Consider the following 21,274-nt stretch of genomic DNA (forward strand, 5'->3'; position numbering starts at 1 on the left):
ATTATTTATCAGAAATCCAGCAGAAACTGTGATGTCATGTAGTTAGTCTAGCTATATGACCATCTATTGCTAATTTAAATGTGGGAAAGAATGGGTTTTTTTCCCCCAACCTGCGTAGTTAGCTTGGTACCAGATATAATCAGAATGGAGCAATTTGAGTATCAAGCTAACAAACTAACCAACATTTACAGTGAAAAAGAATCAAACTAAACCAAAATATGTCCTCAAAACATTACTTCAATCTAAAACAGCAGCACTGGACCACAGGTTGTCTAAAAAAAAGATCGTCTACTTAAACTTCTCCTTCATTTTTCCGTCCAGCAAGGACTACAACAGTGCGTCTGGTGGCAACGTCAGACGTTAGGGTACGTCACTGTCATGTATGGAGTTGGTGTCCGACAGATCATCATTGATTCATTCGTGATTTCACCAAGTTTGTACGTATTTAATTAAGCGTCTATTCATCGTATTAGCATATATACCATTTTAATCCGTGTGTAGACGTTTAGCTAAAGTATAGGTTTCGGTTACGTCATAACGTTAGTCGCTAATACTGCATGTTAAACGTGGGCGAAGCTAGCCAGCTAGCAAGCTAACACCGTAAACTACGTTTTACAGGTTGTCAGCTCAATGTTAAGCAGCCAGCTTGCACCTGCGAACGCCACGAGAAAGTCACACGGAGATGTAACGTTACGCTACTTGGTATTCGCTTATAGCACGTTGATTATGGTGTTAATTTGAAGTTGGCTAACTTAGACAACGTTTAGCTTGCTATCTTTTTTACGTTGGCTTCTGAATTATCACTGTCTTCACAGCAACACTCATGCTGGTATCACAGAAACCTGAATCATTTCCTTTATCCCTTGACATAGATACTGGGGTGATTAAGTGACACACAACACCCTGCCAACAGTGTTGCATTAGATATGTCTGGACGTGTGTGCGCTAGCATCCTTCAAAGAGCTTCAGCCTACACACTGACACTCTCCTCTGCTGCCCCACTCCAGGTCTGTATCCTGCTTGACCTCTTTATTTTCTATAATTATGGTGTGTAATATTCTGATGTGACTATTGCTCATTTTTGTTCATACAGTGTGCCCAACTTCTATCAATTACCTCATCTCAGCCTCGACCAGCATACCACTGTCACTTCTCATCCTGGGGCACCTCCAGAAAACACCAGCTGTGCTCCAATGGTGAGGAGTCAGGAAATGGGTCTCAAAGTGGGCGGCAGCTCTCGACTCGTCAGGATCTAGACTTCCAGCTCAGCCAGGTCCAAATCAACAGTGTCCTGCGATCTAATGAGCAGGTAATTGGTGTCATAGTGTCTCCCTTTGGTATAAGGAAACATTTTAAAATGACACTAACATATGAGGCATGTGTCTGGGGTAAAGGCAGGATGAAAAGGCCTTTTCTATTTCAAATCGAATCAATATTTGATATAGAATCACTTGCAGCTATGATATAATTTCTGTGTGTGAATCTGTATCCTAGACGGTGAGTCTGCCAGAATTTGATGGCAGGGGACTCAGTGTTGTGAGGAAGTTTGAGAGCAACCAGCTGGCTGCTAACACACCCAATGAGGACCGTCGCAGTGCAGCCACCTGCCTACAGGTATGCATCTTCTCCCCTCTGTCTGTACAACCATCTCCCTGCTTTGTCCCCCTTCTTTAATGTAATTTTCTCTCTCCTCTGCAGACAAAGGGTATGCTCTTTGGAGTGTTTGACGGCCACGGAGGCTGGGCGTGTGCACAGGCTGTCAGCGAGCGGCTGCTGTACTACGTCGCAGTTGCAATGCTGCCAAAGGAGAGCCTTGAGGAGCTTGAGAAATGCATGGAGCACGGGAGACCTGTTCCTCCCATCTTGCAGTGGTACAAACATCATACAGACTTTAACTATCGTGAATCTGCTTCACTCTACATTGACCACCTGAGAGTGTTTTGGCAAGAATTACTGGACAGTGAGGAACATGGCGAAGGCATGAGGTAGGAAAGCATGATTGTCCTTATATACAGATATCTAGATTTACAAATATCTGCTTTGTGTGATCCGTTTTTCTTTCACATCCTTTGATTATGTTCCTTTCGTTTCAGTCCCCCAGATGCTCTGCATCGCGCTTTCAAACGGCTTGACGCTGACATCTCCTTGGAGGCTCAAGTGCCTCTTTCCAATGACCTGATGAAAAGCACAGCCATCCAGGTAATAAGATATGCTTTTTTTTGTTGCTTTGTGCACATTCAAGGTCACACAGTTTTGATACACAGGTATCATTGTCTTTCCAGGTTGCATTTGCCGGTTGCACTGCCTGTGTGGCTCATGTTGGCACAGATGGGATCCATGTGGCAAATGCTGGTGACTGCCGAGTTGTGTTGGGGGTGCAGGAGGATGATGGGTCATGGAGCGCTGTGCCCCTTTCTCAAGACCACAACTCACAGAATCAGGCTGAGGTGGAGCGGATCAAGGCCCAGCACCCACCCTCAGAGAGAGACACAGTAATCACAGATGACAGGCTTCTCGGGGTAAGCTATTCTTGAAAATGAATGTACTTGTGAATTTGGATAATGAGTCACTGGTCCTAAGCGTTTATCATGCTTTCAGGTTCTGATGCCCCTGCGTGCATTTGGTGACGTAAGATTCAAGTGGAGCCATGAGTTGCAGCAGAGCATTTTAGCCAGTCTGGAATCCGGAGTTGACCTGGACTCTCTCAACCTGTATCAATACACTCCACCTAACTACCTAAGTCCGCCGTATCTGGATGTGGCACCTGACATAAGCTATCACAAGCTGAGACCTCAGGACCGCTTCCTGATCCTTGGCACTGACGGGCTGTGGGATGAACTAGGGAGCGAGGAGGCTGTCCGACTCATTGGAGAGCACCTGAGTGGGATTCACCTACAGGTTTGTGTGTGGAGTGAAAGAGAAATGTATTTTGATTCCCCTGATTCATAGCACACAACTTTTAGATAAAACTCTTAATTTTATCCTGTAAAAACGGTTGGTCCTTTCTTTTTTCTAGGCTCCAGTTTCTCCATCTGAGCGGCAGCTGAAACTGGGTCAGATGCACGAACTCTTGCTGAAACGCCAGGCTCGTGCTTCCCCCGCTTTAGACACCAACGCTGCCACGCACCTTATCAGACACGCTCTTGGAACTGGGGAGTATGGAGAACTCTGCCAGGAGAGACTGGCCTCTATGCTCGCTCTGCCAGAGGATCTGGCTCGAATGTACAGAGACGATATCACAGCCACTGTGGTGTATCTGAACTCTGACCTGGCCAGATCTCACCACAGGTAGCAGGAGGTTTTTTACAGCGCTGGACAGAGATTAAAAAATCATAACATTCAGCTCTGTCCAGATAATGGCATACATCATTTTCTGGTTATGTTGGGACACCAATTACAATCTGTTACATAAATTGATTTAGAATTATTTGAAATGAAGGATAGTTTTTAGTGTTGTATTATGCACAAGTACTTTAAAAGAAAAACATAGATCGACTCAGTCAGGTCAAAATACAGATGTAGTGTATTCATAATCTTTGTTTATCAAACATTACCTGAGTTGCATGACAAAAGTGGATATGGGTGCAGACATTCACTTTGTTCCCTGTATGCATTTTTGTTTTGTATTTTCCTTGCACAGTTTTCTTTATACGGAAGCCGAGAATTTTTAATGCCATTATCTCGAGATCACAAGTTTATTATTTTCTTGAGATAACAAAAGTTGTTTCCTAACGAAAACTAGTTAATTTATTTTGTTATCTTGAGAAAACAGAAGGACGATTTCTTGAGAGAACGAAATCATGAGAAAATGACTCGTTAAGATTCATAAGAGTGGGCCATGACATACACTCACTCCTCCAGGGATGGAGGACTTTTGCCATTTGTTGGAATAATGTTTTCCTTTGTGATTTGATGGTATTAACATTTTTTTGCCTATTGCTGTAAAGGATCAACTTACTGCTTGTTGTGAATGCTTGTTGTCATACGGCAAAGAAAAACTACCTACATTGGTGGCATCATAAAGTGGGTGTATAAATAAGAATGTAATATAGTTTGATAGGTTGATCAATAATTGGTACTCCTTGATTTGACCTTTTTGTCCTAAATCGGTTGCTACATTTGACAAAACACTGTCTTTGTATGCTGGCATGGCACTCCTGATCTCTGATAAACATTATTAGTAAAAAGAAGAAAACAATCTTGTGTTTTCTCATGATAATGGCAAGATTATCTTGTTGTCTCAAGATAAAGCTCATTTCCTTGAGATAACCAAATAATTACCTCATGAGAACAAAAACATCAACCATGGCAGTTCTCGGCTTCTGTAGCTTTAGACAATCAATCTGTGACATTTTTTCTGTTTACTGTTTTTCTCCACTTTTATGTAAGCTGTGAAGTAAGCTTTTAATTTTGTGTAAATGTACTGCTTTCTGTGTGGTTGTGGGATGTACTTAAGTTGACACTCCACTGACTGAAAAAAGGTGCAGATGCTTCATATTAAACTATCAAGAAATGATGTTGTTTTGCTTGTGTGCCTTATTAATCACAGATGCATTTAAATTAAAAAGTGAATGATGTGAAATACAGAGGTCGGCAAGAGAGTTAAGTCATCCAAAGCTGTGTGGGAAGAAGAGTTTGCAAAATAAACTGTGCCAAAATGTCAGTTGCTGAGTGTCATGGGAGCCAAACAGGTCCTCAAGTGTTATGTAAACACTGCGACCGCTCAGAGTAAGGTGCACCACTACACTGACAAAGAGGGAAGAGTGGAAATCTTCAGTGCGTAAACACACCTGCATGTCTGACGGTACCTGAGGTCACCTGGAAGCTTCTTTGTTTCTCACCAACTTTTCACTGATAAAATCAAACTACTTCGTTAGCTTCCTTAGCAAAATAAAGCACAGTAAGCTCAGGATTACTGTGGCCGCAGGCGGTTAACAGAAAATCAAGGGTGATGATCCATTGATCGTACAGACTGAGGGACCTTGAAGGTGAAACATAAGGACGGTTAGTAAATGTCACAAACTTGGCAGGTTGCCGTTGGAACAAAGCAGCAGATCCAGTCCAGACTGTCAGTGGATTGACGGTGGAAGAAAGACCTGCAGGGTTTTTATACTGAAGGAGATGATGGGGAACAGCAGGACTTTGAGGGGGCTCTTTTTGATTTGCCAAGTCCAGGTGAGTGTTAAAAATTGTAGTAGAGTAATAAGGTATGTTGTTGTTTACCTGTTTTTGTGGTGGCTGGCCACTGAAATATCTTCTTCTTTTCTTTTTCTTAATTGCTTAGCCTGACTGTATATTATTTTATATTTATCATATTGTGTATTTATTGGCTTTTGTCTTTTTTAATAAAACATTTTAATCTATTGTTTAAAGCCTTTACTCTTCCTCAAAAGTGTGTTTTTATTTTCTGAAAAGTAAAATGTAATTGTTTTCATTAAATCATTATTTTTTAAAGTGCAATACAAAAGTTCATTATTGTTTAAGCATTGACTAACAAACATGTACAGCTTCTTATACCCATGTGGTAGCCTCTTTCACTCTCATTTCATGAATATAAGCAAGTTTGTTCTTATATTTTGAATTTGAATATGTTTATTCCTGTATTTTAAGTTTGAATAATGTTTGTTATGTTGAATTTGAATATATTTGTCCCTCAGTTTTTAGCTTTTCTGGCTGCAGCAGAAATTCAGCCATGCTCAGATGGTGAAACCCCCAGAAGCAAAAATCTAGAGGTACATTTTGAGGTAATTTTGTTATCCTTAAATTAGATTTTATTGATGAGATTGCTTTTCAATACCTGACTTGACACGATGAGTCCTGATTCAACCAGAATAACTCGGCCCTCGAGCAGCTCCCCACCATTGAGTTTCCACACGTGTCTGGCGGTTTGAAACGGATGAAGCGGGAGTGGGTTATTCCAGCCATTGACTTTCCAGAGAACGACAGGGGTCCATATCCCAAAAACATGGTGAAGGTAACTACAGTGGTATCAAGCAAATTAAACAGTTTTTAATGCGTTTTTACCAGATGTATTTGCTGTGGCTGAAGCCGCCTTGACTGAAACATCTGTGTTATCATGCTTTAGATCAAGTCAAGCAATGAGGAAACAGTGGCGATAACCTACAAGATATCTGGACCAGGGGCCGATGAGCCCCCTGAAGGTCTTTTCACTGTCGATCGGCGATCTGGAGTGCTGTATGTGAACCAGCCACTTGACAGGGAGAAGACAGCTAAATACAGAGTGAGCATGATCTCACCTTTTACACCGAATCCCATAACTTGTATCCTTATACACAATAACTGTAAGAATATATGTTGTGTGTGTTACAGCTGTGGGCCCATGCACTGAATGAGGGCAACAAGGCTGAGGAGCCCATGGAGCTCATTATCAACGTCATTGACCAGAATGACAACGCTCCAACATTCACTCAGAACCCTTTCTATGGCGGAGTGAGCGAAAGTGCTGATGTTGGTGAGTGAAAACACAGGAAACTTTGAAATAAACAAGAGGCCTTGTGCTTGTGACAGTGCAGGGTGTGACCTAAAGAGGCATCTTCCTCAACTGAGAGGGAGAAGACCTCTCTATCTCAAAAAATTGGCAACTCACACCAAAAAATCTAGATGGATAAATAGCGCTACAGGTAACAGGAAAATGATCTTGTTTTGATGTGAACTTGTGAAGTCCTTGAAGTCCTTGTTCTCACTGTTTCATTGTTTTCTCTAACAGGTGACTCCATCATGAAGGTAACAGCAGTGGATAAAGATGACCCACAGACATACAATGCTATAATAAGGTATAAGATAAAGGCTCAGATCCCTCAAACTCCCAAAGGGAACATGTTTGTCATAAACCCGGTGAGTGGAGTGATCAGTGTGACGGCAGATGGACTGGACAGAGAGGTAACATAATCATACAGTGAGAACGCAACTCTTCTCTTTCCAAGATTTTCTTGTTCCTCACTTCCACTGTGACTCACCTCCCTGTGTCAGACTCAGCCAGAGTACAAGCTGATCATCGAAGCCGCTGATACGGAGGGACGGGGGCTGACAGCCACCTGCACCGCTGTCATTAGTGTTACTGACAGCAATGACAATGCTCCACTATTCACCAGCTCATTTGTGAGTAAAAAAATGCCCCAATACTTCATAATAATGTTGAAATAAGTTAAATCTGTAACTACATTAAGGAGAGTTTCTTGCTTTTTCCCAGATGTCCACATCGGTCCCTGAGAATGAGGTTGGAGTGGAGGTAGTAACACTAAAGGTCACTGACAAGGACGAGTTAAGATCTCCGAATGCCAACACCAAATACTCAATAATCAAAGGAAACGAGAGGGGAGACTTCAACATCACCACAGGCCCCGATAAAATGGAGGGAATCCTCAGAACAGCCAAAGTGGGGAAACGACTGTCTGTTTTTATCAGTAAGTCTGTGTTTTTTTACTCAACATGCAGAGCTCTTCAAAACTCGCTCTCTCCTTTACTGTCAAGGAGCTGGATTTTGAGAGCGCTGCTGTCTTCACTCTGCTGGTGGTGGTGACAAACGAGTCGCCTTTTTCTGCACCGGTGTCGACCTCGACAGCCACAGTCGCTGTAACGGTCGTGGACAAGAACGAGCCTCCTGTTTTCAGTCCGGCAGAGATTCGTGTCAGCGTCTCAGAAGATGCAAAAATAGGGAGTTCTGTGGCTGACCTCAGGGCGAAGGACCCAGACACAGACAGGAAACAGAGCGTTAGGTAATTATAACACACACAGGACAGACATAAGTATGATTTTCATGTGGCCGCAGTATGTATGTACTATTCTGTTTCTTCTTGTTTTCAGATATGGTCTACACAATGATGCCGTCAGGTGGCTGAGTATTGATAAGGACACAGGATACATCACAGTTAAAAGCAGCATGGACAGAGAATCACAGTATGTCAAAGACGGCAAATACACAGTCCTAGTTTTGGCTTACGACAACGGTAAATTTATACTTATCGTCTTCCCTAACAACACTGTGACACCTCTCGTCCTCGCTTCCCTGTCTGAACAATAACCCTGCTGTGCTCTTCTCTTCACATTCTCCTAGATACTGTCCCAGCTACAGGGACAGGTACTCTGATTGTGAGTTTGTTAGATGTGAATGACCATCTTCCTGCGATCAAGCAGAGGAAAGCCAGTCTCTGCAATAGAGATCCTTTTCCCGCCCAGCTTGATATAGTGGACCGTGATGGACCGGGTCATGCTGGACCGTTTGTGGTGGAGCTTCAAGGAGAGCACAAGATCAACTGGACTATTAGCACCAATTCCACAAGTAAGAGAGTATACATAGCCATTCACAATATGTAAATGACAACTACAACTCTATGCTTGCAAAGTAGCAACATTTTAAAGTGTTATCATGAATAATTAACAAAAAATTCCAAACCTAGCACTCCTCAAGTGTTAACTCTTCATCTTTTCCCCCCTTGCAGACAACTTGGCAGCCCTGGCTCCCAAACGCGAGCTGCCACCAGGGGACTATCATGTGCTGATGCGTATCTACGATGTTGGCATGCTCTACCAAGACAGCTCACTGGACGTAGAAGTGTGCCAGTGTCAAGGAGCTGTTTCTACCTGCTTCATCCCACACAGTGCCCCCCGCATGCTCAACTCTTCTCTTGCAACCTCAGTTCTGGGAGCAATTTTTGGTCTTCTGCGTATGTATCAAGTCTTCCTTATTCACCCGATGTCATGAATTTGTTTTGGTTTTCTGTCTTTAATTTCTCTAATTGTTCTGGTGACCACAGTGCTGCTCTTGCTGCTGCTGTTGTTGCTGAGAAGAAGGAGGAGGAGGGCAGAGAAGGAAGTCCCTCTTCTTGAAGAAATACCCAGAGAAAACATCTTCTGCTACAATGAGGAGGGAGGAGGAGAAGAGGACCGGGTAGGAGCAGGAGGTTTTAATGCAGATGTTTTACAAAACATCTCTCAGATGTCTGCTTACATTGAATGATAGAAATATTTTTATCTGTTTAAAAGTGCAAACGATTGAGGGTCTGTTTCCTCTTTTTTTCCTGTAGGAGTACGACCTGAGCCAGCTTCACAGAGGGCTTGATAACCGCCCTGAAGTCTTCTGCACTGAAGTGCTTCCTACCGCTATGAGCCGCCCATCCTACCGCCTACTCCACGCTAATGAAGAGGTCGGCAAATTCATTGAGGATGTGAGTGATGTCAAATTGATCCAAAAGATATATTGGATACGATCTTTCCAAGAACATCAATGTACCAACGTATCAGTACAATATTAATTGTATCATAACTCCTTTATATTTTTTCTTGCCGTTCCTTGTAGAACCTGCATGCTGCAGACAACGACCCCACAGCTCCTCCGTACGACTGTCTCCTGGTGTTCGACTACGAGGGCCTCGGCTCAGAGGCGGATTCTCTCAGTTGCATCGACTCCTCAGACTCTGATGAGGAGCAGGACTTTAAAAAACTGGATCACTGGGGACCACGTTTCAGCAGGCTGGCTGACCTGTACACAGGTGGCACAGAGGAGGATGATGACACAGAAACACTGCCAGGAAAAACAGAATGGGTCTGACATGTCCCTATGTATTTATAGATCATCCAAATTTATGTCCATCTGCCCGAGGTCTTCAGAGTGCTGTGTGACCTCTTTCTGCCGACTTCTGTGGCTCTTTTAAACTCTGTTGAGGTCTTAGATTAGAGATGCTCATCCTCTGTTCATGCACATTTTCAGCTTCCCTTTCTTGTTCATTGCATTAGCTTGTTACTGGAATCTGCTGGTAAACAATGACATTAACAAGCTAAATGATATTTAATAGTGGGCACATGATTGTCTGCATAATGTCATATTATTGTTACCCATGTTTTATGCCAAACTCTGATTGCACAAGTAAAAGTAAATGTTGTTTGCTCTGATGATAATGAGAAACAGCTTCACTCACTAATGTGACTGGAAGTTATGAGTACTGTGTTTATATGTGGCATGCTGCAGCCTGTGGTGGAGCTGACAGGGCACTAACACGAGACTCCACCTCAGCATGTATGAAGGAATCCTCCTTTTACCTTGAATTTCAAGAATTTTTAATTCTCCATGTGTGTTTTTAACATTATTTTGTGGTACCTTGGTTGTATAATTTCTGATTTGTTTTTTCATTTCTTTTTTGATTGCCAGAAAGTTTGTTTAAATTCTGCATTACTAATAAAGTCTGTTTTTATTTGCAAGTTTGTGTTATCATAGTATTTGTTCTTGTATTATATGAATGTTAGAGTTAGAGTGGGTTATGGAGAGTCTGATCTCAGTCCGTCTCCAGTCTAAAATGAAACCAGTCCTCTGATGCTATAAGTAGGTGAGCACTGCCTACAAGCTGATAAGATCTTAGGCACGGCCAATGATCACCCTGAGTCACCTCCTCGAGAGTGGACTTTCCACCTCACATTATCATCCAACTCACATGAACTTTGACACTCTGGATCGACTTCACCGTGGGATAACAGCAGCAGAGAGAAAAACCGTTTAAATGTGTCCTCTCTCAGTTAGGTGACGTTTTCTGTTGACATGAAGGCCCATGGATAAATCAGTTAAAGCTTTACAACATTTGAGGAAGGTAAGACTGAAATCAAGTGTGACGTCTGAATCAAAGGTGTGTTCGACAATGTATACAGTGTAACCTCCATTTTGTTTCCCGACAAGTTAACTCTTTTCTCCCACAACAGATGACGCAGAACATGTTTCAGGAGGGGCTGTACCATGTGTTTTTTAAAGAGACACCCTCAACCCGCCCACTGACCCAGGTTTCCAATCATGCGGAGCTAGTCAACGTCAGGATCCATCGGTGGTTTGGGACCGTGGTGAACACCAGACTATTTGTCACTGGGGTGAGAGGCTGCTTTCTTCTGCTCCTCCAAACCATGACTTAACAAGCTTTTAAACTATCTTCCTACGTCATACTGCCTGTTTCCCTTCAGGTGGTGCAGATCCTCAGTGCCTTAGCTTGCATATTAACCACAGTCATCCATGCATGTGTGAGCTTCAACTGCTCCATCTCCATGACAACACCGGTGTGGTCAAGCTTATTTGTGAGTCCACATCTGCTTCGGTGCAAATCTTTCAGACACAGAGGGTCAAATACTGCGTCCTAACTTGTTTGTGTTGCTCCAGTATATAGCTGCTGGGTGTCTGGCACTGGAGGTTCAGAGGAAAGCTCATAAAATAAAGGTGAACACTCATTTTATTGTCACTTTTTTTTTTCACCTTTTTTTCACCAGACTGCCTTTCTTAATTTTGCATTATTCATGAACAGATCATCACTCTGATGGGACTGAATGTCTTTAGCCTACTGTTTGGCTTCTCTGCCCTCCTGTCCGTCAGCCTCAGGTCTACACTTCCTGCCACACTAAGCACAAGCGAACAGGTAATTCTGCAATTCTGTTCGTTTTCTACCTTTTCTGACTACTATGAAACGCTTGTTTCAACTCTGATTGTGCAGAAATGAATGTTCTCCTGTCCTCCTCACTCTCTCCCCATTGATTTCCTCTCCCTAGCGTGTTGGTTCATATGTTGCAAAGGGGAGCGCCATAGCATTTTCTGTTAAGTGTTTTCTGGCATCACTCTACGTTCTTCTGGTGTCCTGGAGAGGCCTCCGACGCTACAGTTCCCCCCACAATCAGGTCTACAGCCGCGTCGCACAGGTAAATATAGGATACAGAGAGTGCCCTGGGCTCAAAAGAGAGATTGGTTCAACATTAATTTGGGGATTTTGGTAATTTCCAGTTTAATGGAATACTTTTTTGAGTTTACTCTGTCAGCTGATTTGCTGTGATGGTGATAGATGATGATGTGGCTTTTTGGGAAGTTACTCTCTAAATACAGTGCCAGAAAAAATAAATCAGAGACATGAAAGTAAAAAAGCACCACCAGGCCAGATTATCATAGATGGTGAAATTAATGGTGTCTGAATGTTTTTTTTCTTTGCTATTTTTTTTGGGTAGGCTCCAGATGAAATTAACGGGCCTCTACTGGAACAAGAGGAATTGGATCTGTGAAACTCGAAGACCTGAGAAGTAACACACTCCTGCTTGCACAGCATTTTGTAAACCCAAGTTACTGTAGATGATAAGGGTCTGCATTGGATGGCATGAACAGCTTGTGCAGTCCTGATTGAGGAAAAGACATTGTGAAACATCATGTCACTTGACTGATGACTCAGTATCACTTCTCCTTTCCAAACTAACTTTATCCAAACTAAGTGCATCAGCAACATTAAAATCTACAAAAAACTAACAAATAAGAAATGATGTATATAACACACATAGATGACTTATTAGAATAAATTAAACTTTTTTAAAACTGATGAGTTTTCCAGTTTTCCTCATTTTCAAAGATGCTGCTCTGTGATCAACACTAGAGGGCAGCATTGTCAGTGATTTGACATGCTGCACAGTCTGAGTCACTAACCAACTGCCTCTTTGGGCTGTTAGGGGACGACATTGCTCCACTTCTGCTGCTAAACATAAAACATGTAATAAGCAGAAGTTGTTTGGTGACTGCACGTCGAAATGAGAAGGTGAATGCAAGGATTTTGTTACCAAAGTGTCATATATAGCCTTACATACAGTATATACAGACCACAATAGGTGGTAGTCCACAGCTGTTGATGCAGTCAAGTTACATGGGTACACTGGAGTTCATCATCACAATTACAGAATATAAGAAAAGCTAAGAGAATACATACATAATTCAATGCATATATTTTTGACACCAAGAGACAAATCCTACCATAACAACTTTAACTGTTTGAGTATGTCCAAAAAAAGCTCTGATGTCTCAATAACCCAGTTCAAAGAGGGCAATCTAAAATTGTAAAAGCTGAATAAGTGAATAATATAGAGACAAACAGACATGTGATATATGTCCGTATAACAAATGCTCAATTTCTACATAATGTTGCTTTAAGATAACTTCATCATCAAAAGGGAAGAGCAAGTTTATAAGATTATACTCTCATTTATAAAACACATAAACAGGCCTATTAAAACGACATATCGGAGGTAAACATTAGTGAGAATTTTAATTACTATGAGGATACATACGCTTTACATCAGGTGTGGGATGTATAAAGTAAAGGCTATATCTGACACTAGTGTTCAACTCTTCCCAGGGTGTTTGTAATAAAATCCTTGGAGTTTAGTGTGCGGCCATCATCTCTTCAATATATACACATTATCAGCAGGCAGGCCTTTTGATGTACAGTATGATGATAACAGTATGATGTGTGTAATGTGACTTTGATGTTTGCATCTAATGATCACTCAGTGTGAATAAATGTTTTTTAGTAAACTTGCTTCCGACTGTTTCCAGGGCTGATATTTATGTCTCATAGTGACCTGAACCTAAATCCAATCTGAGCCCTGAAACAAAGCACTCGACAGAATAAAACTCTGGTCCTCACAAACATAGATGTCAACGAGTACATGGAGAAAAGACACAGTGAGGGGTGTGGTGTATTTGTGTATTTAAATATGATGGAGGATTTCATTAAGAATATAAAGCAAGGTCATACACCACTCCTATAGCAAGCACACACACACACATACAAAGAATTGTGCAAGTGAAAAAATCACAGAGGAGCTAGTTTCTCACGGCATGTCGGGCTAACAGCTTCCAGCTGTTGCCTGGTTTGGAGAGCTGCTATGGGAACACACCGAGTACAAAGACTAACATGGGATTCATTAGTAAATGGACACAGACGGAGAATAAAAGAAAGCAGGAGGACGAGGCTGGTTGTCCTCACAGAAACTGACAACTGCTTTCTCTGGTAGAAACCGCTTTTCTGTGTGGTTTAGCACTTTGTGTGTGTGTTTACAATCTGAGTCGCGTGTGTTTCATGATATGAGCGTGTACATGTAAGTTGCACAAACAATCAATTTGTTCAGATGTCTGCATCTCCTGCCAGTACACTTGAATGGTGCTCATGTTTCATCTACACAAAGACAGACTGTCTGTGAGATCTGAGTTAGCAGCCAACCATGTCACACAGTGGCATGCAAGTCAGAAATGTGTGGAAAAAATCCTGCCTGGCTGAATGTGCAGCTGTTAAATCTCGTGCTCTGCCGCTGGATGGTGAGTAATATCTTTTATCTTTGGAGTGTAGCTTCCTTTTGAATCCACAGGAAATCCTCCTTCTCCTTCTCTTGGAGGCCAGAGTGTGAGAAGGAAGTGACTGAGGCCTGGATGTGATGACAAGAGCCTGAGTGTGTCCGGAGAAGTAGAAGTGGTGACTACATGCGGGGATCCCCTTTGATAAGTCTGACTGATACTCTGACCTTTCAGCAGAGCGGCCCGGTGGGATTTGATGTGAGCCACCTGGAAGTGAGTGGACAGCAAAACAACTTCATGCTTTTGATTTTGAGAAGCGGAGGAAGAGAAAAGAAAACAGACAAAGGCATAATCTTGAGAACATTCATCAATAATTTATTTTTCTTTCTGAAGAACCACCACGGCTTCTCATCTTGAAAATTCATCATCAATTTCCAACAACACAGTTTTGAAAAATGTAAAGTTACTATACAAATTTTTAATAGAAAAAAGAATAAATTAACTGTGGAATTCAGGTTTTTTTTTTTTTTAGGTTTTTTTTTTCAGCAATTCCACATTTTTTTCTACAACACCTTTAATGTATTGTTACAGTTGAACAGAACTGATAAAATCAAGTTACATGCTCTATTGTCTGGTAGGGGAAGTGTTCTACTATTAAACTGTCTGTTAAAATAAGCTTCATTTTGCACATCTGGTATTGAATCTATTGATAACAATGAAGAGATGTCTAGATCCTACGTGACAAAGCAGTAACTGGTCATTTTGTAGCACCTGAAAGGGTTGTTACAATGTCAGAACTAAAAAAAAACAAAAAACAATACTGGTTCATATAAAATGGAACATTGTTAAAACAATGAATGTGAATGTTAAAAACCCCACAAAACCTTACAGTGCCCCTCCGTACATACAGGAATAGACTGATAAAAGAGTTAGTTCACTTCTCTTGGAGTATTACAAAAACCTCATACGTTTCTATGGAGCACAGAGAATATGGTGTGTTTGGAGTTACAGAGGGAGGGGACGTCACACTTCTTCACATCGGGCTCAGAGATTACCACAAGGTCAAAGCAGGACTTTCTGGGGGCGAGGACACACTATGGAGCAAGACATGATATAGAAGTCGGATGCTGGATGTCTTTGGGGTATTTATTTGTCAGTGGGTCTGCAGGGCATGCATGGGATTGTGTCTTTAGCACACAAAAGACTTTGAGTGAGCAGAGCAGGGTCAAACTTGGACTCTAATAGGTGACTTGGATACAGAAGTGTTAGTTTCTATGAGATGGTAACCAGGGAGTGCTGGTTCCAATCCTGGGTAAAGACTGATCAAATGTGACCAGGTATTGATGGACAACTCTCCATGCAGGGATCGGGCTAAACCTTCAGATTGCATATAGTGCATAAAGGAAACACAACACTGTGAGGGATGACAGGTTAAGATTCGTTCCGTTCCAGATTGTTACACCGTTTGTCCAGACATAATGGCGCTGAAAGACAGAAAAAAAATCCCACTTTTTTCTAAATCTGTCATAATCTTTCTGTGCAACATGAAAATGATTCTCAACATGAACTCTGTTCAGGAGACTGATTCAGGGACAGCTAAAACATGCAAAGTTCTACTTCCTTCGTACAAAACCAGGTGTGCTTTTCTAACCCTGTTCTGAATGTCTGATTTGTTGATTGGGACGTGTGAGAAAATAATTCTCCTCATTTGAATTGTTTTGTTTCAGTTCTGACTATGGCTTCTCTTCTGCCTTGACAGCGGGGTATTAATTATTGTCATCCTGAAATTGTCCATACACAAAAAAGAAAAAGCCTATCTGTATCTCCTAATCTGTGGTTCTAGCTTTTCCAGTTCCCTCTTATGCACTTTGATAGAATTCATTGGTAAAATATTGACAGTGGAAAATGAGAACACACTAATTGTAGGTCCAGCCCTCATAGACACTGTTGTGCTTTTCGCTGTACGTTTTAATAATTCTGACTACGCTTGATGCAGGATAAGAGAGAAGTCTGGTGAATGTTTTCTGGCTATTCTGCCTAGCTGTTGTTTAATATGATGGCTAAAGACTTGAAGCGGGCTTGTTTCAGTGCTGAATTACAGTAAAAAAAATGTAAAGCACCAACAGGTTTGGCACCAATAAACTTGCACTCATGCGTGCTCATAATATAAGGTGTTGTGACTGTCAGTGTGTGTGTCTTAGCTAGTGTCTGTGTTCAACCAGGATGCTCCTGTCATGAAGAAGAGATGGACCGGAAGATGAAAGGACACAGTGCTACTACAGGGACTGACAGAACCAGAATAGAGCCAAGGCCAATAGAGGAGTAGAGACACTAGTGACAAAAAACACGATTCACTGAACAGCCTCAATATCAAACATAAGTAACGTCAACAGATGTCAACAGCCAATCATCTTTAACTTTCAGGGGTGAAAATGAAAAATGTAAGAAAGTGGAATCACAATGCATCATGTGGCCAAACAAACTGCTGTGGACAGAGAAATCTTGTCAAGACCTTAAATAAACATGAATGATGAAGTCACTGAAATAAGCACAGATCAATGCCAAACCCAATAACCACAACTCCAAATTCTCCCTATGATGCACTAATAATCCTTAACGCCAAGCACCACAAGTCAGAGAACATGGCAAAACGCCTGCTTCAATTCACTCCGAAGGTTCAAACCAGTTTATATACTTGTACAATGTTTGTTATTGCTATTAGTCCTCGTCAATATCCCAGATGGAGTCCCATGAACCGTCCTGATATTGTCACTGTGAATTCACTCTCTACAGTCGCAGTTACTTCTCTGCAGGGGCACCAGCCCAGGGACCCTGGTGTGACCAGTCAATCCAGTTGTTGTCTTTGGTAGTGGGTTAAACTGAGAGGAGTTGAATTTGTCATCTAAACGTTTGTTAAATTGGATTTTTTTCCATGTGAAGTCTGTGTCGTCTTCTTTTTTAAATATGCAGGGAGAGAAAAATCAAAAATAAGACAAACATTAATGGGAATAATGAAATCCAACACAGTTCATCTGGGCCTGGAAATTGTTTTTTAACTGGTGGCTCAAATCCAGCAGGTATCCTCTGATTAGGTGGCAGTGCATTGGAGTTGGTAAGGACCAAAGATGAGATATGAAACCGATCCTGGAATGGTTGATGTTCGTTCTGTTGAGTTGAAGTTGTATGTTTGATATTTTTCTGTGCTCTCCTCCCACCACTCCTCCCCCCCCCATTGCCCCATTGCTTGTGTGCTGAGGGTGAGTAAAGAAAGGGTGCTGCAGGGCAACAGTTCAACAGCTGAGGTGGCACTTCTCAGTCTGTCCTGTGAAATCAGCTCTTATCGGAGCCCAGCGAGTGTGTCCCTGTCCAGCTGAGCTGTAATGGAGGGGTATAATAAAGAGGTGGTGAGATGGATGGAGGGCAGGATTTAGGGAGGAGGGACGCTCGTGTCCAGTCCGCCGTCCAGTCAGAGCAGGGTTTTTGTAGGGCCTTGAGGATGAGGTTGTTGGTTGTCGATGGGTAGTAGTGAGGGACAGTGGAGAGGCAGTAGGAGAGGGCAATGGGACTTTTCTGGGCCCTATAGGAAGGTCTCAGACCAGGGTTCCAGGTTTGGCCTTGTCATGTCCGTACCACTGCACATCTGCCAGCTCTGAGCACAGGGGGCTGCTGAGAAAACAGCTGTCACTGAAAGACCTGCAGAGGAAGACGCAAGACAAGGATAAGACTGACTTCAGAAATAAAGCGTTTCTTTTCACAAGGTACATTAAGCAGAAAATTTCATCTATGGCCCTGGTCAGACCTGGTACTGACCCGATTACAAGTGGACGGCTCTAAGTCCCTCAGTTCACACCTGGCATTAGAATGACGAAGTAAGAGAGAACTCAATGTATAACAATTTCCGTATATTCAAGAAGGCCCAAACAGTTAAGAATTTGCCGTACAGTGTTTCACAAAGTTTATGAAGTTTCTACTAACACAAAATCTAACAAACCCTATCATGAACTGTATTTTAATGCCCAATTTACAAAGTTGGGGGATGTCGCAGGTGTTAGTTCAGTATTTAGTTGGAACAGACATGTCCAAAAACTCCTGCTGCTAACATTGGCATGTTAAGAGAGTCAAAAAACAGTTCTGCCTGTTGCTGTGGCGTCTTCATGTTGTTTTGCTGAGGACATCAGTTCAGTAGGCGGTCTTTCAATGTGGTCCACGGCACATGTGTGTACACACTGCTCCAAGAATGTGGTCACATGTGGCCCAGACCACCTCTGAATGTGGTCGGATCTAAAATGCAACCTCAATGCATTTGTACATAGAGCTGTCCACTAGAGATCGGATCACTCAGGATGCATGTTAATACCAGGTCTGAACAGGGTGTTTATCTGCTCCTGAGATGGTTTGTTAAAGAATGTTTCTTGTCACAACACATACAGCAGATGGTTAAGTATTTCTATTAGTATATCCTGTAAGTAATTAGCCACACTGTCAGTGTCATACCACAGAGCAGAGCACATGCAGAGATCCAGTACAGCCAGAGTATGAGTACATGACACAGATACCTCCACCGTCAAAGAGCAAGAAATTGTGCACATTCCCCATTGTCAGCCCTCCACAGTTGATCTAAGTGACTAGTAAATATGTTCCAAGAGTGCTTAGACTTTTACAATTGTGAATGGACAGATTTCTATAAATAAAAGTCTGACTGAGAGTAGATTTGGCATTGCCGTCACGCTACATTTTTGCTTCAAGGTTGTTTTCTCTCTGTTCTGCTGCTGCTGTGCTTCCCTAACAGTGCACTGTAGGTTTAGACCGCTGGCAGGCTGAGACCACAGACAGTACCTCTATGCATCAGAGCTGGGCTGAGGGGGAGACTGACAGACGTCCTCAGTAGGAGAGCTGTCTGCTGTGCCTCTAAACCAGGAGAGAGGACACACACACAAGGGAAGGAGGGTTAGTATAGACGGAGAGAGAGAGAGAGACAGAGAGACGAGAAGGAAATATTAAAATATTAGGTGATAAGAGAATTTTCAATGACGAAATGTTGATCAGAGGGTGTGAGAGATGCCAGGAAAAAGTGTGACACAAGGAACAGAGATTGTGTGAGTGAAACATTTACACAGCAGAGGAGAATGAAAAGAGATCATCATCTAAATATGAGTATGAAAAAGGTTCCAAAACAGAGCCCAAAATCACATAAAAATCATTCTTTGGGATTAGTTCAACAGTGAAAACAATCAGCTGACACAGATACAACAGACAATCAAAGCTTGTGAGGATGTGAGAGTGAGGTTTGGATAAAGATTGACAGGAAGAAGTTGCCAAGATGCAGTTTGCCCTAAATTAACGTAAAATCAAATGCGACTTCGAACATCTTGTCACCTTGATCTGCTGCTGAGTGTGTGTCTTACCCGCTCTGCCAGTTGAGGATGTGCTGTGGGCTACAGGGGGGTGTGGGTGTGGCTGCGTGTTCGCTGGAGGGCGTCATACTCCTCTGGCTGTGAGGGGATGCAGCTATGGGGAAAACTGACAGTTAGTCGTGCTAAATGAGACAAAAGACATGCAGCATTAGACAGAGAGACACAGGAAACAAACACACATACACAGAGATGCGTGGATACACAGACAGAGAAAACACACATAATAGAGGTGGGGTGAGGGGCAAAGGAATTTCAACTGTGCTTTATGGTGTGTGACCTCAGTGTCACAAAGAACATTTGCCTCAGGGGTCCTGTCAAACAAAGCTGACTTCATGGCACATTGGAAACAGGCCTCGTTGGCGCAGTAGGCAGCGCGTCAGTCTCATAATCTGAAGGTCGTGAGTTCGAGCCTCACACGGGGCATTGTTTTTTCCTGTAAACTGTGCATATTACCCTCACAAAGTCAAGATATTGCCGATAACTCCATGCTCTAAATACACAAAAGTGGCTGCCTAAAACAGGCTTCATTGGCGCAGTAGGCAGAACATCAGTTTCATAATCTGAAAGTCTTGAGTTTGATCCTCACATGGGGCAAAACCTTTTCCTGCACAATGTACATTTGCCCTCATAAAGTTAAACAACATTTAATGGACAAAGTACACAACTCTATGTTGTAAATATATACAATCAGATAAGGCCGCGTTGGCAAATAGGCAGCATGTCTGTCTGAGTCGTTTGTTTTCTAGGACATAGTCTCTTTACCTGAACAAACAGGGACAGTCTAACTACTTGAATCCACCAGGCACGGCTGCAAGCAGCAGAAAACCAAATCAAGTTGCACAGAGCAGATCAAGCAAGGCAGGAAGTCAGACACAATAACAGCATAGAGCATCTGGTCAATTTTCAGATTAAAAACAACCTGCAACTCCCAATCGTAAATCAAAACAGACAAAAAGCTACATTGCCTACTTACCTAGAGTAGAAGCACAAAAATCAAGGAAGATTTACTAAAGCAACAAAATCAGGCAGGCAATCTGCTTCCTAAATGTTCCTGGTGGGGTATGAAGCCATGCAGAGGAGGAGCCGTGCCCAGCGAAATCAAATTGTAAGGCTTTTATCTTATACACATGATGACAATCTTTACTTAAATATGAACAACTGAAGGAGACCTACCCGGTGAGCCCTTGGCAAGTGTTCCTACTCTGCTCCCTCGACCATGTCCCAGGGTGCCTTGCTGTGACCCTGTCTCGGAGGAAGTAGACCCCGAGTGACTCCTCTCTTTCAGGCTCCCTGAGGACCTCTGGTACCAGCACCTCAGCTCTTCAGACACTGCTGCCCTCCCCCCTCCTCCGCCTCCACCACCCTCTCGCCCCAATGACGGAGTCCGTACTATTTGAGAGCGCGACGGCGTGAGTCGGCCGCTCCCCTCTCCTCCCTCCTCTCCCCCCCAGGCCTCTTTGTACAGTCCCCCGGCCGTGTAGGAGCTGGAGGTCTTGAACTGGGCCTTCACACTGTAGTGGCCCTCCTGGTCGCTCTCCAGGCTGCGCACCACAACGGGGTTGGGGCTGCCCTCCACGTAAAGTGGGTACTCCTTGATGCGGTACTGAGAGGAGGGCTGGCTCTGGCTGTGGAGGTAGACTCCGTGGTGTCCCCCTCCTATCCCACCTCCACCTGAGCCTCCAATGGAGCCGTTCTTAGCTGCCAGGTTTGGCATGGAGCCAGAGTTAGAGGAACCCAGGTGACCTGCAGACCTGGAGAATGAAAAAAGTAC

At 42.8% G+C, this 21,274-nt stretch overlaps 4 protein-coding genes across 21 annotated transcripts in view; 3 read left to right on the forward strand and 1 right to left on the reverse strand.

The window, feature by feature from the left end:
• The first annotated feature begins 13 nt into the window (after nucleotides 1–13).
• Nucleotides 14–4,516, forward strand: pdp2 (putative pyruvate dehydrogenase phosphatase isoenzyme 2). Of its 3 annotated transcripts, none has more exons than XM_084365093.1 (9): nucleotides 14–365; nucleotides 873–1,007; nucleotides 1,094–1,309; nucleotides 1,495–1,614; nucleotides 1,699–1,985; nucleotides 2,094–2,199; nucleotides 2,283–2,519; nucleotides 2,599–2,898; nucleotides 3,017–4,516. In XM_084365093.1, the coding sequence occupies exons 2-9, from the start codon at nucleotides 927–929 to the stop codon at nucleotides 3,290–3,292; spliced, it is 1,623 nt and encodes a 540-aa protein (XP_084221219.1). In that variant the 5' UTR covers nucleotides 14–365; nucleotides 873–926; the 3' UTR covers nucleotides 3,293–4,516. The 3 variants fall into 3 exon arrangements, with proteins under 3 accessions (XP_084221219.1, XP_084221218.1, XP_084221220.1); XM_084365092.1 differs by having other exon boundaries at nucleotides 347–437; XM_084365094.1 differs by having other exon boundaries at nucleotides 347–437; nucleotides 1,127–1,309.
• A 160-nt stretch (nucleotides 4,517–4,676) lies between these two features.
• LOC311263206 (B-cadherin) lies at nucleotides 4,677–10,158 on the forward strand (the record flags this gene model as incomplete). The annotated part of the gene is made up of 14 exons (XM_084363126.1): nucleotides 4,677–4,733; nucleotides 5,831–5,974; nucleotides 6,086–6,241; nucleotides 6,331–6,472; nucleotides 6,728–6,900; nucleotides 6,991–7,119; nucleotides 7,211–7,396; nucleotides 7,492–7,736; nucleotides 7,825–7,967; nucleotides 8,075–8,299; nucleotides 8,460–8,684; nucleotides 8,775–8,908; nucleotides 9,045–9,185; nucleotides 9,317–10,158. 14 exons carry the CDS (start codon nucleotides 4,677–4,679, stop codon nucleotides 9,566–9,568), a joined length of 2,352 nt encoding a protein of 783 aa, XP_084219252.1. The 3' UTR covers nucleotides 9,569–10,158.
• A 353-nt stretch (nucleotides 10,159–10,511) lies between these two features.
• Nucleotides 10,512–12,154, forward strand: tmem253 (transmembrane protein 253). The gene is made up of 7 exons (XM_084363768.1): nucleotides 10,512–10,598; nucleotides 10,708–10,869; nucleotides 10,960–11,070; nucleotides 11,153–11,209; nucleotides 11,295–11,405; nucleotides 11,536–11,682; nucleotides 11,983–12,154. The coding sequence occupies exons 1-7, from the start codon at nucleotides 10,560–10,562 to the stop codon at nucleotides 12,034–12,036; spliced, it is 681 nt and encodes a 226-aa protein (XP_084219894.1). The 5' UTR covers nucleotides 10,512–10,559; the 3' UTR covers nucleotides 12,037–12,154.
• A 2,289-nt stretch (nucleotides 12,155–14,443) lies between these two features.
• Nucleotides 14,444–21,274, reverse strand: part of frmd4a (FERM domain containing 4A) — a 106,622-nt gene continuing 99,791 nt past the window's right edge. For 15 of the 16 annotated variants that reach the window (XM_084363656.1, XM_084363658.1, XM_084363660.1 and 12 more), the window contains exons 22-24: nucleotides 20,677–21,254; nucleotides 19,495–19,597; nucleotides 14,444–17,782 (exon numbers count right to left, since the gene is read on the reverse strand). In XM_084363656.1, the coding sequence (XP_084219782.1) occupies nucleotides 17,680–17,782; nucleotides 19,495–19,597; nucleotides 20,677–21,254 (784 nt within the window). In that variant the 3' untranslated portion in view covers nucleotides 14,444–17,679. Of the gene's footprint in view, nucleotides 17,783–18,925; nucleotides 18,998–19,494; nucleotides 19,598–20,676; nucleotides 21,255–21,274 lie in introns of all 16 variants that reach the window. The other variant, XM_084363667.1, reaches the window with a different exon arrangement.

This window comes from Pagrus pagrus (assembly GCF_965226575.1).
Source record: "Pagrus pagrus genome assembly, chromosome: 10".
NCBI classification, from domain to species: domain Eukaryota; kingdom Metazoa; phylum Chordata; class Actinopteri; order Spariformes; family Sparidae; genus Pagrus; species Pagrus pagrus.

Bases quoted from the DNA above. Each gene is read 5' to 3' on its own strand.
- pdp2 (XM_084365093.1), top strand. From the start codon at position 927: ATGTCTGGACGTGTGTGCGCTAGCATCCTTCAAAGAGCTTCAGCCTAC. The intron at 1,615-1,698 runs GTATGCATCTTC...TCTCCTCTGCAG, and splicing joins GTGCAGCCACCTGCCTACAG to ACAAAGGGTATGCTCTTTGG. The intron at 2,520-2,598 runs GTAAGCTATTCT...TCATGCTTTCAG, and splicing joins CAGATGACAGGCTTCTCGGG to GTTCTGATGCCCCTGCGTGC.
- tmem253 (XM_084363768.1), top strand. From the start codon at position 10,560: ATGGATAAATCAGTTAAAGCTTTACAACATTTGAGGAAG. The intron at 11,071-11,152 runs GTGAGTCCACAT...GTGTTGCTCCAG, and splicing joins CGGTGTGGTCAAGCTTATTT to TATATAGCTGCTGGGTGTCT. The intron at 11,210-11,294 runs GTGAACACTCAT...ATTCATGAACAG, and splicing joins GGAAAGCTCATAAAATAAAG to ATCATCACTCTGATGGGACT.